Below are 18144 nucleotides of genomic sequence, written 5' to 3'. Positions count from 1 at the left end.
ATATAGTGGCGCCATCTATCCTTAAACGCTGACACTACTTGCTCAATACATGGTGAACCAAAATCAAAAATCCTTCTATGAAGAAGAAAAAATAACTACAAACTTTTAAACTTTAATAAACTTTAACTTTGAAAAATTTAATCGTTCAAATTTCAACAAAGCAACAAAATATAAAGCTACAGCAGTGATCTTTTTTAGAGTATCCGAATCCACAATCTGCATCGGTCTTCATACATATGAAAGATCGAGTTGCCTAGATGAACCACATTTCTGAAATAATCCATAAAGAAATTTTCAAAAATCATGTTTTAACAGATTAAGGTAGGTTTCGATCGTACGTATTTCCGATTTAGGAACATCAATTTCCTGATTAAAAACTCTCTACCGACTGCTTCTATCATGTTTACAGATTATGCTATCCCGGAATTGGTAAAGACCAATTGAAACCTGCCTAATTTGAATTTTTAAAGTTCTACTAGGCCGGAGGTAAATTGTTTACCTGTCGTAAACTCTTTCTAATAACACATTGACGTGAAACAGCACCAGTTTTTACTCCTATTCTCTTATTCGTAACTATTTCCACTCGGACGTTAGGAACGCTGAGCCATGAACTTCCTAAAGACGGTCGACTATTCGCACTTTCAGATTGCACTGCATTATTAGTCACCTACAAAACATAATTCGAATCCATCGTTAGGCGATGCGAAGAAGGAAGGTTGACGTATAGTCAAGAGACCTGGGCCTGAGTTCAACAGTTTATGAAAAAATTGAACGTAAACCATCCGATAGTCAAATTCACTGTAGTCAAACCCAACTTATTCAAATGACAACTTACACTCGGTAAATACAATTGGAAATATAATTTCAGACTCAAAAATGTTTAAGTAATATGACGACTTATCAGATGGCCACAACTGAGGCTGAATGCCCACCGCTAGTTATATCAAATTCACAACTGTGGAACCAGGTGCAGGAATTTAAACTTACAACTACAGCCAGTGAATTTTCAACAGCCAACGTTTTCATTAATCTCGCTAAATTCATCATCAAACCGTGTCCTGAAATAGTGAGCGTTATCTCATCAAAATGCTTTTTGGAATAGAGGAATTTTGATTACAGTAAACGTCACCTCAACTCAGACATGGCCAACTCAGTTTTTCGACCTCCTCGCACAAAAAAGATAAAACTTCCTGATTTTTTTCTGATCCTTAACTCTAAACTTAACTTTTGCAAAACTCTGAACTTATTTTACCGGTGGTCCCAGTTTGTGTAAGGCGAGGTTTACTGTAGATGTTCTTACCATCAGTTTGTTTACCACCGAGATGAGGAGATATAACTGCAGTTACACAATCAATTATGAGCAATTTAACACCGTTTAGAAATGGATCAGTCTAAAAATAAGAGAGTCAATGATCACTACTTGAAATGTAGTTATCAGATATAATGGGGTCAGTTACTCAAAAAATATCTACCCGGTATATTTCAAAAGATTTAGTTAACCAGTTACAGATATTTGACAAATAAAACTGGTTAAAGTAAACCTGTAGATAACTGACATAAGCCTACATAGTTCTATATTACTTCAGCAGGTTACAGAGAGAGGTTCAGTTGCCAAGTTAACTAGTAGACAGGTCACTGTATAATAATATCTATTCACTGGTCAACTCATATTACTCTGATTATAAATCAAAACCAACATTGCACCCTAGTTGTAGTTCAATTACACATACCTGCTCATTGAGTTTAGTTTTCAACTCATTCAAACATTTCAATAATTCAAATATATCAAATATCTGAACGCAGCGAACTCTCCTGCATGTATCTCTGATTATCTCTTCATTCGTATCCAATTGTTGCAGATAATTCTGTAACCAATGACAACAGAAACTTCCTCCCGTATCCATATATATCACGTTTTGACCGGTCTCCATAGGAACAGTCACACAGCATCTTAAACATATCTGAAAAAATGCGTTTTACTTTCAGTTCAACTCATTGAAAATGTAATATCTTTTTTCATTTCATCTAAATAGGTTTTTTTTCTATTCCAAAATTATCTTAATTTTTCCATGACTTCCAGAGAAGATGTTACCTACCTGTGTCTTACCAACACCAGCTCCTCCAAATAACTCAGTAACCTCACATGAGTAAAATCCACCTTCTAAAAGTTGATCAATACTAAAAATGGTTTAAAAAAATCATTGATGAAATAACATCAGGATAATATGAAAAGAGTTAAGTCCTGTCATGTATGTCACACAACTGAGAGGTGGTGGTTATTCAGGAAATATGTCCCTGTTCCCGGACTCACTAATCCAACTATAAAAGTCTAATGTGGTTAATCAAGAAATGCTCTGAAACAATTCAGTAACTTTTCTACTTTCAAATAAGCGGCAAATAGCCTTACCCGCGAATTCCAGTTGGCAATATTGAAGTCACTTTTAAAGCATCTTCATACAATTCTTTCCCTGTCACCGGAAATGCAGAATACTGAGCTAAAAGAATCTTCTTTATTCCAACCACTTCCTATTAAACATCAAACAATCATCATAAATATATTTTGACTATGCAGGGTACATTGAGTTTTTTTGCTACACCGTGTATTTGAGTATTTTTACTTTGTAGGGAATTTCACATTTGGCGGTTAATTCTTCTGAATCGATGCACAATAAGTTCTCGACCGTCGTGATATTATGAGATTTCAAGATCTTCACATTTTCTTCCGTAAGACCACTACATAAACTCGGCTTCAGAGCAGGCATTTAGAGGGGAAACATTAGCTGAGAATCCGATTGTCAAAACACACAGGATTAATAGAGCGCGCCGGCTCCACACCAGCTCCGAGTGAACAAAAAACTAGGATTCGGATTTACTCCGGATGAATGAAAAATAGGGTTCCGGACTCAGCAGCCTTGAGGAATTGTGGACCCTTGATTATTTTTCGTGGGAGAAAATGAAACTTTCTACATAAATAAAGCTTGTTGTGTAAGATTTCAGTGATCAGAAACTATAATTAGAAATTTTAACTAGACCTTTAAACTGTTGAGTGTTTGAGTAATCAGCAAACCCCAGCCCAAACCCACTATCACCCCAGTCCCGAACTTCGAGAGGAGTCCCATTCTCAATTCCACATTCCCACTCCGCTCCGGCTCTCTGCTGGTCTGGGATGGGGGGCCCGACGATCTTTAGTGACCTGTGCCTGGTTTATTTTTACGATCAGATAAGCCCATCGAATTATAAAAGCTTACCACTAACGATAAGGTATCATACTTTATCTCAACTATACCTGACCCTTTGCTACCCACCCCACTCCGCCAACCGTCCCAAAACAACCCGATCAGACTGGATATCCAAAATCCATCCATGGCATTGCTTATGAAATTTGCTTTTTTTCGCTCTACTTACCAGTATCTCCATTTCTTGCCCACCATCACCTAGCTCTCACCCTCACCTTGAAATCTTTCGCAGTACCCACAGTAATTTTTTATGTGCAATAAATGAATTTAGTTGTAATGAAAATTGTATGGTTATATTTTCGCTATTGTATAATTGTAGAGTCAGAGATACTGAATCATAATGGAAGAGCAAATTGTGAGTTTAACGAATAAAGGAAAAATCAAAGAAATCGCGCGTATTTTATCAGATGATGAAACAGCTGGATCTGAAAAAAACGTAGGACAATTAATGATGGATAGCCTCCCCCATCTGGATGAGACGTCAAATTCATAATCATGTTTCAATTTTTACTTTCAGCTGAAATCCATGCTGGATAATTGTCTGTTACGCGGAAAAGAAGATCCAACATTGTTAGCAAAAGGAATACTTGAAGGTGCGTTTAAAGAAATCTAGATTTGGGTTTTTTTTTCGCTCGCTGGTCTTGGAAGATATGCCGATTTATGATTTTTCTAATTGAAGCTTGTGAAGTAAATACTGATACGGAAAAACGACAATTCCTGTACAAACATTGTATGAAAGTTTTACAGAAGAATGATCTGAATAATAAAACAGGGTCGGCTCTCGTTGGTCTTTTACTTCTCGAGGTGAGTCTATCACAATCATAGTTCCATATAGATCAGTTCAGTTTGAATCCAGGGGCTAGACAATCATGGCGTAAATCTTTGAGACCAGATCTTAGTTCTTTAGACATTCTGGCTACTTGGTAATCTTAAGATTTCAAGATCGCTTTTGGATTTAAGTCACAAGCAAATAGTGTAATAGCTCAAATTAGAATTTAGGTCTCCAAATATTTGACTTCAGAGTAAAAAATGAACTCTGTGCAACTGTTATAGGCCTACTATTATTTAAATCGTAAGAAAAATTTTAACATGAATTTGATCAAGATAAAATGGTGTGTTGTTAATGTTATTATTAATTTATTTAGGTTGATAATTGCCCTGCTAATCTAATTGCCACTTTGACCGATGAATTTGTATCAGCTATTCAAAGTACAAGCGCCAACAATGGCAAGTGAGTATTCAACATATCGATACCTTCCCAGACCTAGTTCCACAATTGTGAGCTAAAATCATTTCAAGCCAAATGGAACTCATAACTGGTGTAACTTGTCCCAATGTTTATTTGATATTCCACTATTTCTGCTACATGTATGATTTCAGACATTGGGAATTATTGCCCAAAATGATGACAGTTTTGTCGACCTGTGAAAGAGTTGTGTTCGATGGAGATCAATACAAGGGAACAGAATATAACAGTCTCTTACTGGAGAAAATCTGCTTACAAAAGTAATTCATAGTTCCCTATATATCCAGTTGCACAGTTCATGTTAAGATCGAAGACCAGTCTAAGCCCAGGTTACATAGCCAAATCTTACACCTTAAGATGAGTCTTAGCTGATGTTGGTTCTATTGCTAATTTAACAACTTAAGACTTTTTTGATTGCCATTGTGCAAGTGAGGATGTTTTTAGTCTTAAGAATGTCAAAATCATCAAATGGTTGTAAATGTATCTGATAAATGTGGTGAGTTTGTTCTTTGTTTTTGTAGATGGGATAAAAGCAGCATTTTTCATTTTGCAAGTGTTTTAAAAGACGCTCCTTTGTCGTGCGAAGATCTGAAAATGGTGGTTTTAAAGATCGTAGAAATGTTGTCGGACACAGAGTTAGAGGAACTTCCACCTTTAATATATCAGCTTCTACTACTCTCCTCTAAGGTTCGAAGCTTGGTTATCATCAGTTTTCAGGTCTCGCTACCGGTAGAATACAATTTTGATACCAGTTATTTCGATTTTAGGCGCAGAAAACTTCGATCATTGAAGATTTGATCGTCGAAAATATCGTGAAATATTTCAAGAAATTGGATGAAAGCGTTGATAGCGACGATGATGCCAGGTACCTTTTTACAGAGCACAAGTTCTACATCGTATTAACCATTTCAGTGCATCTACACCGCGGTGCGATGTATGAATCGGTGATGGATTTTGCTAGTACACCGCACTGCGGTGTATTGATGTAATTAGTAACTAGTTTTTATCTCTATTGAAAGATGGCAGCACCTGACAAACATAGTGAAATATTAGTTACTAACGATACACTGCACCGTGGTGTAGACGCACTATAGTGGTATTCCTGTTATTCAACACACTAGGGTGGAATTTTTTAATATTTTCAAATTATCTCCAGCGCTATAGGGTATTGATTAGTCAGCACTGAAAGGGTTAAATGATAACTCTTTGCTAATTGATTTTATCTCGGTGAATTATTCAGGATCGATGATGATGATGTCAGCGATAAATTGAGCGTTGAACAGTTACGCTACGTTGAAGGTACGATTATGCTTCACATCACGTTCGCCGTCAGGCAAGATCAACAACTCGGTCGAGGAATCATTAAATACATTAAGGTAACCTTCCCACCAGGGTTCACTCAAAATACAGAATTCAAAAAATGTTCTTTTTGGGGGAAATTGTGTTAAATTTCTTTCTAGACGGCGGAAGTTGGTTCCTCAAAAACGAGTCTTTGTCCGTTTTCTTTGGCTCTCGCTCTGTCATTAGCAAAGATTCACAGATTTGAAAAACAGGTGAAAAATATTATAAATTTTTGTTCGTAAAATCAACAGAAACTGTTTTATAAGCAATGTTGAACGATTTATTTTAGGTTTTCGACTGTTTGAAAACTGCCGTATTGAAGAGTTTTAAAGATTGCGAGAAACAGGAGAAATCGTGGTGGATCAGACAAATAATGCCGACTAAAATGGACATAACTGAATGCATGATTGAAACAGCAAAAAACAGGTAGAATGAAAACAGTGAATAGATTTTATGTTAGACTGAACTATAGTCGACCTTGTTTAAGTCCTCGTTGGATTACTTGTCACATTGCATTTCTATTTCTGAGTCGCATTTGTCTATTTCCAATTCAATTTACTAAGCATAAGTTGTCATTTGTATAAATCGTCAACTTTGACTGTAATATCAGTACCATTGTATGTTTTGATAGTAAATATGGTTGGGATGACGTCGCTCATGGATTGGTTAATCTCGGTTTCGTACTGATGGACAGTTTTACGGTGAAATCGTCCGATGATTTTCAGTCTCCTCAGGGTCGAACGTGTCTCCTCGGAGCAAACGTTCTCAAACATATTCATAAGGTGCGTAAACAGTTAGATGTAATCAGTCAAAATTGAAATTCATCATCGGTATAATCGAACAACCAGAGCCTCTATGTTTATAGTTACATGTATGTACACAGTATTGTATTGCAATACCGGCATTTGAAAGGCTGCTTTTACTTAGCAGCTACTTGAGAGCAATAATGCAATGAACGACGATATCAGCTGCCTTTCCAATAGTATTCGTTTTAGAATAGTCACTTTCAAATAGCACACATTCTGAAATGGTTGGTTTTCAAAAGTGTCTCGTTGTAAAACATGCAGTATTTAAAGGCGATGATTGGGACCATACATTTTTAGATTGTACACTTTCTGAACAGTAACATTTTGAGAGTGTACATTCTAGATAGGGTAGACTATGAGAACCATACATTTGAAAATGGATAGTATTTATCAGTAACCTTGATGAAAACAGCTACTTAATAAGAGCGACTGTTACTCTGTTGTAGATACACAGTATTGCCAGAGTTGAAATTCTAGATCAGATTCTACACAGGGTTATCAGTTCAATGTCTGTACCTCAATATTTAGGTGAGTTAGCAATAGAATCCCACAATATAAAACGCTTGTTCTGAATTTTTATTAGCCTCAAAGTTTCGATCATAGTCATGGAATGGCTCATTAAGATTAAAAAATAATCAGATTTCAGACTTTTTCGTTTTATATTGTGGGATTCTATTGCTATTATTTCAACACGTGTATTGCGTATACTCTCTCATTGATGTGAGTTATATTTTCTGAACCACTTGCCGGCTAGTATCGATTAAAACAAGATTGTTTTTGTTGTTGTTATTGTAGATTTATTGGGAGATTTGATTAAATCGATGCCTCAGTTGTTCATGGAGTCTCTGCCGAGAATACGCGAGACTCTAGATTATCTGGCAATGATGCCGGCAGCGACTGCCGTTCACTTCCTCAGAGCTTTACAACCTTTATTACGAATCAGTTCACATCTTAAAGATTCTCTTTTAATCGTTCTAAGAAAATCGTTATTTTCACGGTAATCGTCGAACTCATTCCACCATCAATAATTGAACAAGAATTGTTACTTCACGTCCCTCGTTAAATCTGCTCTGCTTCTGATAAACATAAGGATGTGGATGAAAAGGTTTATTTGTATGTTGAATATTTGCAGGCATTCCGAAGCTCGAGAATTTGCAATCAATGGTTATCTGATCATATTGAAACATGTTTTGATATCCGGTGATAATAGCCTATCCAGTCAGGCCAGTCAGTCATTCAGTTCGAGTCAGGTAATATCCATTTCGTATTCTAAATTTACTGTTATGTTTGTTTCGTGTTTAGCGACTGTTTTAGTTGTCTGCTTTAGAGTATCGCTGATGTTCATATTCCGATGCTTCCCTCGGACAGTGAAAACACTTGTCTAGAAATACTGAACAACATGAGAAGATGTTTGAATCAACAGGCGAAAATTAGACAGATTCTTTACGAGGTTCATTTCGCATTCAAATTCTAATATTCTGCATCATTTGTGATTTGAGGTAAATTCTACCAATTCTGTCAATGAATTCAGGGACTTCACGAAGTCGTCAACAAGAACAGTAAATTGAAGATGCCCGTTTTAGACATTCTGCTCTTGCAGGTAAGTAGTAGGTTTTATGATAACTGCAGATTATGTCGAGTAGGTCCCGTGCGGAGTATCGTAGACGATTTTATGTGTACAGTTTCAGAAAGCGTATGAACACAACGAAGATGTGAATCCTCCAGTGAAAATTGATAAATGTACCGCTATACAGGATGACTCTGCTTACATCACTGAACCTCTAGTAAGTAAATTGTTAATGAGCAACTGAAAGCTAGTTTAAAACATGTGTGTCAATGTGAAGGGCTCAATATTTCGAATTGATGTGAGTTTCTATGTTTCAGCCATATTTGTTAAGTTCAATGGTTTACTGTTTGTTAACGCAAACTGCTGCAACTGCCGAGGATGAATCGACTGAAAAATACTCCAAAGTCCTCAATTCTGTCACTCGTCGGATGATCAAAGCTGAACTGGAAGACTTTGAAGTTGTAAGTGTCAGAGTGAAATAGCCTTCCATCTTCAGTTGAACCGTGGACTTGTTGATTAGAGACATTCATGGTTGAATCTAGTTCAGTTGATTAATTTCTTTGTGTGATTTATATTTCAGGATAAATCCGCTGATTTTAACTTGAATACAGCGTCCGGTGTGAGGAATTTGATCACTGTTATGATGCTCATGGGAATCTATGAAGTACTTATTAGTTATCAGTTTCTAATTGAAGACAATGACAGGTAAATAACATGACACAACATATGATGAAGTTTGGATTTAGCTTCGTTTCTCATGGATTTTTACTGCAATCAACAACACTGTTGGGACTGGCGATATCCATACAATATAAGCGTTGTACCGTAAAAGCGTGTACTGGGTAAACTGAAGAAATTTATCGGGACCAAATAAAATATTTGATGTCTTGACGATATAAGCATAGTTGACTGTAGCTCGTCAATTCTATCCTTGAATTACCATCCACGGCCTGGTTGCTCAGACCTTAAATCCAAATTTTGGAATTAGTTTCTTATTACCGGTACTTTTTTGGAGCGGAACTCAACAGTTGAAAGTGATTTCCTTATTACCGGTACTTTTTTGGAGCGGAACTCAACAGTTGAAAGTGATTTCTGATCAATATTTTGATTGTTTCCAGCGGTGATACTGAAAAAATGTTAACAGTACAGAAACTGTTCGACCAGTACAATAGACTGTATGAAATCTGGTCTGAGAAATCGTCAGGAGGAGCTGGAGGAGGAGCTGGGAAGAAAGATCGCGCCGGAAATAAAACAATTATAACGAGTATGATGACTGTTGACTGTGCTTCAAATATCTTACATCATTTAGTCAAGTGAGTTTATTTATTACCTATCCTTCACTCTCTTTGGATAGGAGCCATTCATTGACGTACATACACACTTCGGCTGAATGAAAAGCAGCCCGTTACCTGACGTGAACCTCGGGATTCTTGTGGGCCTTGTACCCTTTTCTTGTGCCCTTTTCTAAAACTTCTCTTACATAATTGGTAGGATATGGAATTTTCTACTTGGCGATTTTGTTAAGAATGCATTTCACCAAAAATTCAGTGTTTATGAATTTTTTGATCTCACCCATCAACGAATTTTCAAATGCAACCTCTTGCTCATACACCTCCAAATATTATTTTTCAATGGTAAAAAATGTCATTTAATGTGTTGCAAGACCTTCGAAAGTAGGCCTTGAATCCGCGCTGTTTTTGTTTCATTGAAAACCTGCGTTGTTCTCTAACTGTAGGAAGAGTAAAGCTGAAGAGAACGTTGATTTTAAGATGTATATCGTACGCATAATCTGTCATCAGTTACAACAAGTGAATGATACGGGACACTGTGATACGGCCAGAGATAAAAGGAAGATATTCTATCTATGCTGTTCCGTGGCTAAGTAAGTTTATCAAAAACAATGATAATATGCTGCATTCTGATAGTGAACTGTATTACACAGTTCCCTGTAGGATGATGGTATCTGTTCACTTTTACGAAGGCCGCATTTCGGAGGATTGAAAAATCACCTTTCGAATATTTTGGAAAAATCTAGGGTGTTTTAAATTCATGTAGCTGTGGGTACAATAAGTAATAACAAGTATTTTTTATTCAGTGATTTGTTACATGGTTTCATCGCCGCAAGAGACTCGAATGAACTGAAGAAATTCGCGGCCGTTTGCTTGAACGGATTCAATCTGTGCTTTCAGATTATTTGCGGCCAATATGAAAAAAAATTATCGGATTTTCTCACATCAATCGGTAAATATTGCTTATTGATGATAAACTGAGATGAAAAAACATGAATGGTATGATAATAGATTTTTTAATTTAAGAGTATGAAACCAGTGGTTTTGACATGGAGGCAGGGGACGGCGTTCACTGTCATGTTAAAAAGATACAGGTAAGTGTTCTGCTACAATCGCACCCACAAATTTGCATCAGTTTGAATCCAGATTCTAATCAGATTCTGATTCTGATCTATTTATGGTCCAATTATACATAATTCTATGTCGAGTATGATGTGTAATCCAGATTTCTCTTGAACAAGATTAATTCCTCCCAAACGATCCGAATTAAGCAGTATCTAGTGTATTTTACTTAAGTTATGTTGAAATAGTATTGTATACATTATCATGGTGTGTAATAAGAAGTTGTTGACTGATTGTAGGATTTAGTTATGAAGAATGTTGTGAACGCCGGTTTAGATTCACTGAAGGAGATTCTGCCGTTATTAAACGTCATCGGAGCTTTGTGTAAACTTGATAAATCTGACCAGAAACAAACGATTCAAACCTGGTTTCATAAACTGTGCAAGGAAAAGAAAATAGGTATGAAAAACAAAGGGCAGATAAAGATTTGCTACGTCTAACTACATCATGCTGAGCATTGATTTGCGTAAGTTCTTCATCATGAACTAGACCCAGAACTGAATACCAGATGTCAGGGTTCATCCTGATCAGGGAAATCAGGAAATTTCAGGATTATTTTTCCAGGCAGGGAAAATCAAGAGGAATCCTGACTCTTTTCTTTAAAATCAGGAAAAAGTCAGGGTATTTGAAAAGTAGCTCGGTTTTTCAGAAAGCTGTCTTTTCTAATTCAAAGTTGTGAATTGCATTACACCGGGTTCCTCTTCAATGAACAATGGCTATAACCGGGTAACTATTCATGAATATCTCCGAATTAATAACTGTTGTGACTGTAGCTGCTTGACAATTCTGTTATTTCGTTAGTTTTGGACGTGTCCGAAGTCAAAATTTATGGTATTTCAAAAACATGGCTGCGTTAAAAGAACAAATCTTGTTGATTTCTATTAACAGTGAAATTGATCTATGAATTCTGTTTAGTTATGAATAAATGATTGTGTTTTATAGAGGATTGTGTCGTGTCACACGCTTTATTATCTCATCTGATCGACGTGACTCGACAAGTGAAAAACTGTTCTCTGCTTCTGAAAGATATCGCGCAAGATATTCACGTTAGAATAGGAGACGTCGACGAGGTAAATTAATCAAAATTCTATAATAACCGTAGTTTTATGTTTCAAGTTGTTTGAAATACATGGGTAACATAATAGTAGAATAGCCTGTACACTCTGGTGTGGAGAATAGTTAGTTTAAAATCCACTATATACAAAATTAAAAGATTAAAGACGAATTCTATTTGTCATACACTTTTATTCCTTAACATTTTGTATATAGTGGGTTTTAAACTTATTCAGTTGTTTTATTTTTGAACAGGATGTGGAACTGGATGACTCGTGTAATTTTGCCATCGTCAACAAAAAGACAGCGAACACGTCTTTATTTATGATTATTTTGAGCCGAACGGAAACCGATATCGAAGACGCAGTCTGGGCTCTCGGGAAAGTGAAATCTATTATCCTTGGTAAAGTGAATACCAATGCTTTCCGAGATGAACAACATTTTTACCATTAATTCCTCGGTCATCAGTTAAAGTTTGACTACAGGCTTATTTTAAGTTCAACTTTCTTCTCCTGCATTGATCTCGTTCATTGGTTTGTCACTTACAAACCCACCATCACACGTGCCGTGAGCTTAACTTTGCTGCCAAGTCAAATTTTGACGACAACTGTGGAACTGGGTCAGGGTTATTCCTAACTGTAGCGGTTTTTCTTTCTTCGTTCTAGACGAGAGTTTAACCACTGAACAAAAAGAAGCTTTAGATAAAGGAATTTGTACAAAGTTTGGCTCGTTAATCACCGGTTTCCACGAGTTAGTACAAACTGCTATACCTACCGGTAACTGCGCTACTGTATTACTGAAACAGCTCACTAAATTCTACAACGGGTTGACAGCGCTTGTTAAATTTGTAAGTCTTACCGTTTGATACGTGGTGGGTCGGATTGATGCGAAGCCAATTGTAAGGATGTGAAAAAATGTGAAAATTCCAGAGTCCATCAATCTGATTCGTCGAATCTGAGAAACTTTTCCTACATTTGTTTAATGAAATGTGTTGATTTTTGCAGTATATTTACCTGTATAATCAGAAAGCGGGACATTGCTCCGGTCGATTTGAGAAAGTTGTGAAATTATCCGGGACATTACTGACGAATCACGTGTATACAATGATATCATATTTACAGGTAAACTCTCTCTCTCGCTGATAATTGCTGAAATATTCCGCGTCCAATCGGGAAAATATTGTGTTTTTATTCGTAGAGTGCTCAACCAACGGCGAATGGCCAACAGAAAGAAGATAAAAAGAAGACTGAAAAAAAGAATACTGGATCGGTAACTACTTTTTCTGAAATACTCCCTTCGTGGTTAGACCCAAATGATCCGAATCAAGCGGATTCTACTGTATTTGAGAATATTCTATGACCAGCCCCTGATCTCAACCAAAGTGTAACTGATTCAAAACCAAATTGTTTATCGTATTTTGCATGCTATAGGCTGCAAGGGTGCTGAGAGAAGCTCGATCTATTCCACAGCTGATTTTCTGTATCGAACAATACGAAAAATTCCTCATACAACTATCAAAGAAAGCTAAAGTAAGTGAAATTTAAAAACGGTAAAACTTTCCTTACAATGAAGAGATAGAAATCTGTGGTGTTCGAAAATGTCTCAAAAACCACCATAAAAGCCTGAAACATTGAAACCATAAGAAAATTTATCTAAAAAATCTTGAATTTTTGGTTTTAATTCCTTGATGATGATTTTTAGTTAAAAATTCTGAGTTTTACTTTTTAATAATATTTTATGTTGTAAATCTTTAGGTTTTACCCTTAGGTCACGAAACGTTGTGTTCTTATATTTTAGATTGTTTTGAATAAATAAATTCTCAATTTTTAAATTCTTTTAATTTGTACATAGTGGGTTTTTATCTTATTATCTCTTCACCACGTTTGAGTGTGGTTATCGTACTAATGTCTATTTATTAATGGATGAGACCTGTTTTTCTTGGATATTTTGCTTACTTTTTGGGGTACATACCTCATTTATGTCTTAACAGAATGCCAAAAATCGCGGACAACAACTGAATATCCGATATATTTCCAGTTCTGTACCAATTAGATGGATTGGCAAAAAGACTCCTTAAGTCCAGTTGAATGAGAGAGAAAATCCTCCATTTTGTCAAATTTCTTGAATTTTTACATTGTCACCATGCCTACGAAATGAAGTTATTTTTCTTGTGGGGTCTCAACAACTAAATCAGGGTGGCGTAGGCATGGTAACAATGTTCAAATCCAAGAAATTTGACAAAATGGAAGATTTTCTCTCTCATTCAACTGGACTTAAGGAGTCTTTTTGCCAATCCATCTAATTGGTACAGAACTGGAAATATATCGGATATTCAGTTGTTGTCCGCGATTTTTGGCATTCTGTTAAGACATAAATGAGGTATGTACCCCAAAAAGTAAGCAAAATATCCCAGAAAAACAGGTCTCATCAATTAATAAATAGACATTAGTACCTTTAGGTTTTACGATTGTGGGTTTAATGACACTTTAATAATTCCAATTAAATACTTCCACTTTAAAACTTCATTTAATTGTTATTAGTCAGAGCTACGGAAGAATATTTGATTTCAAATGTTGTTGCTGATTTAAACATGTTCAATTTGCAGATCAATTTTATGGAGCACATGAAACACAGCACGTCACGAGACTTCAGAATTAACACCGCAGCTCTTCAACAAGTATTAACTTCTGATCAAGAGGATGAGAATGACGATGATGATGATAATGACGATGGAAATGAAGATGTAAGTATAGTTTGAACTGCTGGTGCTTAAAAACAATCGATTTTATGTCGTGTGGAAAAAAGCATTTTGAAAATAAACCGATTTGTTTGTCGCAGGAAATTGAAATATCAGATGAAGAAGTTGAAGATGATGAATCAGAGAACGCTCCGCCTGCTAAACGTAGTCGGCTTGGCAACAAGAGAAAATAAACATTGGATACCGCTCTCTATTCATTGGACGTATTTGTATATTAAAACATTTTGGTGCTAATTCGTAGAAACTTTGAGAAGCAGTTTAAACATAAATTGAAACAGTTTCATGTTTATTTGTTAAAATAGTTTTTATCCTTAACAACAGTTCATGAGTTGAATTACTATTATTAAATAGTTACTAATTTCCATGATTTTCAGGACTAGTGCAAACCCTTTCTTACTGAGTCATCACGCTCTATCCCTTGGTGGATACATGAGAGCTTTGTTGTAAACTTCATAAAACATTAAAGACTTTTACTGAGACTAAAATTCAGATTAAAACTTCTTTGGAAACACTTTCTTTAAGGCTTTCAAATGAGATTCACTTCCCCAAACTTTTCTAATCATTTCTAATTCCACATTGAGAGCGTATTTAATGTCCGCCCCAGCAGCAGCAGCAGCAGCAGTGACTGTCGTTTTTTTTCCGCGAACCGAATCTACCGAACTGAACGTATATTTCCGTAACCAATCAATGGCAGTTTTTTCCGCGTGACCTCGAGGATGTACGACCTCGTTCGTCAATCCGATCGTAAATGCTTGTTCGGCGTTAACGATCTCGCCGCTGCTCAGTAACTGTAACGCGCGATTGCGTCCGAGTAACCCGGTTAAATGACTACCACCTCCCCATCCGGTCAGCGCGTTCAACCGCGGGTGAATGAAGCCTATTTCCGCGTCGGGAGCCATGATACGGAAATCGGTGGCGGTAGTTATTTCAGATCCACCTCCGAGTGCTTTACCCTCGATGTAACAAACGCTAATCAGCGGTAGATTCAGGATCGCGTTCAGTTGTTCGTGCATGTATTTGCCGATAGCGAAACCGTCTTCGGGGGTCAAAACGTGACTGACCGTGTTTATATCCATCCCTGCGCAGAAGAAATTGTCGGCGCCCATTATCACCAGTCCTTTTCCGGATTGCCAGTTTTGAAGTTGTTTTACGATGACGCTAAGCTGAGCTATCATTCTGCCTAAAAATAATCGTTGTAATTTTTGCGGTTAACTGATTGAAAATGAATTCAATTGACATTAAGAACCCATTTCACTGATGAATCCTTTATTAACCTGTGAGGGCATTTTTCTTTTCGGGAAAGTTCAGTTTCATCACAGCGATGCCATTTTCATCATTCAACTTCAGGTCGATATTACCACCAGGAAGTTTATATAAATCAGACAACATTTTGCTGAAAAATTGGAAGCTTAGAATTAAGATTTAACTCAAATCATAATGAAATAAAGTAATTCCTATGATGAAATTCAATATACCTTCTCTGTGTTAGTTCTTTTTCTGTATAATCATGGATGTGGCGCTTGATGAGGTTCTCTGAAAGTATTTGCATGATTATCGATGACTGAGTGGAATAGACTACCTGATTACAGCTGGATCGCATGGAGTCTGGTAATACATCACCATAACTTGACCATGATCCTGCTAACCTCAGTTTTATCATCATCATCAGAATTGAAGGATTTGTGATAGGCTCAGAGAACCTATGGTTATCTTCCTCGATAAAGTTTGGAGAAAGATGGAGACTCCCTCTCGGGTGGATTCTTTTAACCTGCTGACCTCGCTCGGCCTGTCGCCGGTCGGCAAAGTAAAAGTTACTTACCATACTTACGGTTGACAGCACATGTCACTGCCGTCGAATTGAAGATACGATTCGATACACAATTTCTATATCTTGATAAATTAGAGCAAACTCTTAGGAAAAGCATTTTGGAGAATTAAACGCCGCTATTTACAGCTTTTGTTTTAATTTTGCAAAAAAGTTTGACAGTTGTTGGCGCAACGACCTCGAGACTTAGGCTGGTCAGACTAATTATCACAAGAAACCATGAAGATGGTTCAAAATTTTCAGTATTTGAAAGTTCTGCAGGGAGCTCATATGGCAAATCGTTAACGTAACTCATAATTTGTAAAACGTAAAATGTTATTCGTAAAACGTAATTCGTTAAACGTAATTCGTAATGTCGTTTCAGGGCTTCCATAACAGGGCCTGTAGGCCTACACTGTTTTAAAATCGTGATCAATTTATACCATAACCCTATAAAAGACCCGACAGAAACTGATTACACATTTTATTATATCTAACCAAAATGACCCGGCCGCTGCGAAGAAACAAAGTATCATTTTTTGTTTAGCTTTGAACTTGGAATTATTTATGTCACCACTTCGGGCGCTATGCATTTATGAGAAATAAAGCTAGAGGTTTTCATCAATAAATGTTAACGTTTTTATTCTTCGATTTCAATAAATCATTCTAAAATTTAAGAAAAAAAACAGGCGGTGGCTAAATAAGGAGGGGAGCTGTTGGGAATCAAGTAATTTATTTTTATGGCCTTATTAAAGTTCCACGATTGTTCAGCTGGCTACTGGCGCGTGTTCAACACGGCAGTTGAACCTTCGATAACTCCATTCAACAATAAAGAGACACAATTGCGGTTTTTCAGAGTTTGTTGATATCATTAACACGCGCTATTGATCACAATTGGAATACGTCACCGGCTGACCACAGTGTGTAAGCATAGGAAATTATTCACCTCCGTTATCTCACACTGTGCAGACAAGCTTCCGTGGATTCTCCTGGCGATCATGATCCTGGCGATCTTCGCTGCGCTCCTGTTCCTGCTTCATGAGGAACGACGTCTTTATGTTTTATGGTTTACTGTTCGTCTCCGTACTGTCCTGTACTGTTCCGTGTTTATTAATCCGTTCTGTTTTCAGGGTCTAATCCGTTTTATTTTTCAGGGCCGATTTCTCTGTCGATTTTCAACGTTCTATGGAACAAAACTAATGTTCGAAAGCGTCGGCTCCTTCGTCGGTCATGTGCACAGGATGTCAGAAAAAGAGTCGGTCAGGAAATGCTGCCCTCTACACGCCCTCATACGGAACACGAAACCAGGACGACAACTGCTTCACGTTCATTGTCTAACTGCGGAGTGTGCTGAACGATGTCAATGACGGGCAAATCTGTCGGATGTTCGGGATGAAAATGGAGTGGTTATACTGGACTGTCACGCCACTAGTATTCATTGGTCCTTGTGACCACTCGGATGAGGGATGATTCTACGGTCACGCCTTTGATTTCTGGTATTCATTGAGTCGGGTGAGGGATTGAGTCTACTGTCACGCCCTTTGATTTCTAGTTTGAATGCTAGTTTTCATTGTTTCCTTGTGACAACCTCGGGCATAGATGAAGTACCTTGTCGGCTTGTGAGAGCTAGTTTCATTGAGTCCTTGTGACTACCTCGGGCAGGGATGAAGTCTCTTGTCACGCCTTTGAGTGCTACTTGAGATCCTGAATCTCAATTCGGGCAAGCTGGTTGTACTGCGCTATTTGTGTTTCGAGCAATCTAACAGGTTTGTCAGTTACTTACGTCGCCCAGTACATCCTGGTGGTTAGATGGTGAACGTGAGGCGTTGTCATTCAGGTTTTCACGTTCTGTGTGAGGGCGTGTAGAGGGCAGCGAATTCCTGGCTGACTCTTTTTCTGGTATCTTCTGCACATGACCAGCG

General features: G+C 37.2%; 3 protein-coding genes across 4 annotated transcripts; 1 reads left to right on the top strand and 2 right to left on the bottom strand.

Moving 5' to 3' along the window:
• Positions 1-143: 143 nt before the first annotated feature.
• Positions 144-2814, bottom strand: LOC141900345 (DNA repair protein RAD51 homolog 4-like). Its single transcript, XM_074787196.1, has 8 exons — positions 2619-2814; positions 2408-2526; positions 2097-2178; positions 1731-1961; positions 1301-1391; positions 988-1058; positions 500-667; positions 144-270 (listed from the first exon to the last, which is right to left on the bottom strand). The coding sequence occupies exons 1-8, from the start codon at positions 2760-2762 to the stop codon at positions 229-231; spliced, it is 948 nt and encodes a 315-aa protein (XP_074643297.1). The 5' UTR covers positions 2763-2814; the 3' UTR covers positions 144-228.
• A 119-nt stretch (positions 2815-2933) lies between these two features.
• Positions 2934-14735, top strand: LOC141899918 (Fanconi anemia group I protein-like). Its single transcript, XM_074786538.1, has 33 exons — positions 2934-2985; positions 3556-3672; positions 3754-3829; positions 3916-4040; positions 4382-4467; positions 4617-4742; positions 5004-5169; positions 5250-5347; positions 5723-5858; positions 5943-6035; positions 6113-6249; positions 6455-6605; positions 7076-7157; positions 7425-7626; positions 7762-7879; positions 7957-8079; positions 8161-8229; positions 8312-8413; positions 8514-8657; positions 8777-8901; positions 9315-9509; positions 9932-10078; positions 10292-10437; positions 10512-10579; positions 10847-11006; positions 11550-11677; positions 11916-12063; positions 12326-12507; positions 12665-12781; positions 12858-12929; positions 13091-13189; positions 14266-14403; positions 14499-14735. Exons 2-33 carry the CDS (start codon positions 3577-3579, stop codon positions 14589-14591), a joined length of 3948 nt encoding a protein of 1315 aa, XP_074642639.1. The 5' UTR covers positions 2934-2985; positions 3556-3576; the 3' UTR covers positions 14592-14735.
• LOC141899919 (ethylmalonyl-CoA decarboxylase-like) lies at positions 14733-16405 on the bottom strand. Of its 2 annotated transcripts, none has more exons than XM_074786540.1 (4): positions 16247-16405; positions 15894-15951; positions 15693-15811; positions 14733-15598 (listed from the first exon to the last, which is right to left on the bottom strand). In XM_074786540.1, the coding sequence occupies exons 1-4, from the start codon at positions 16341-16343 to the stop codon at positions 14910-14912; spliced, it is 963 nt and encodes a 320-aa protein (XP_074642641.1). In that variant the 5' UTR covers positions 16344-16405; the 3' UTR covers positions 14733-14909. The 2 variants fall into 2 exon arrangements, with proteins under 2 accessions (XP_074642641.1, XP_074642640.1); XM_074786539.1 differs by having other exon boundaries at positions 14736-15598; positions 16238-16405.
• Between the last annotated feature and the right edge of the window lie 1739 nt (positions 16406-18144).

Source organism: Tubulanus polymorphus, chromosome 2, assembly GCF_964204645.1.
Source record: "Tubulanus polymorphus chromosome 2, tnTubPoly1.2, whole genome shotgun sequence".
NCBI lineage: Eukaryota > Metazoa > Nemertea > Palaeonemertea > Tubulaniformes > Tubulanidae > Tubulanus > Tubulanus polymorphus.
The sequence above is the reverse complement of the archived record's forward strand: the minus strand, read 5'-3'. Positions and strand labels throughout refer to the sequence as shown.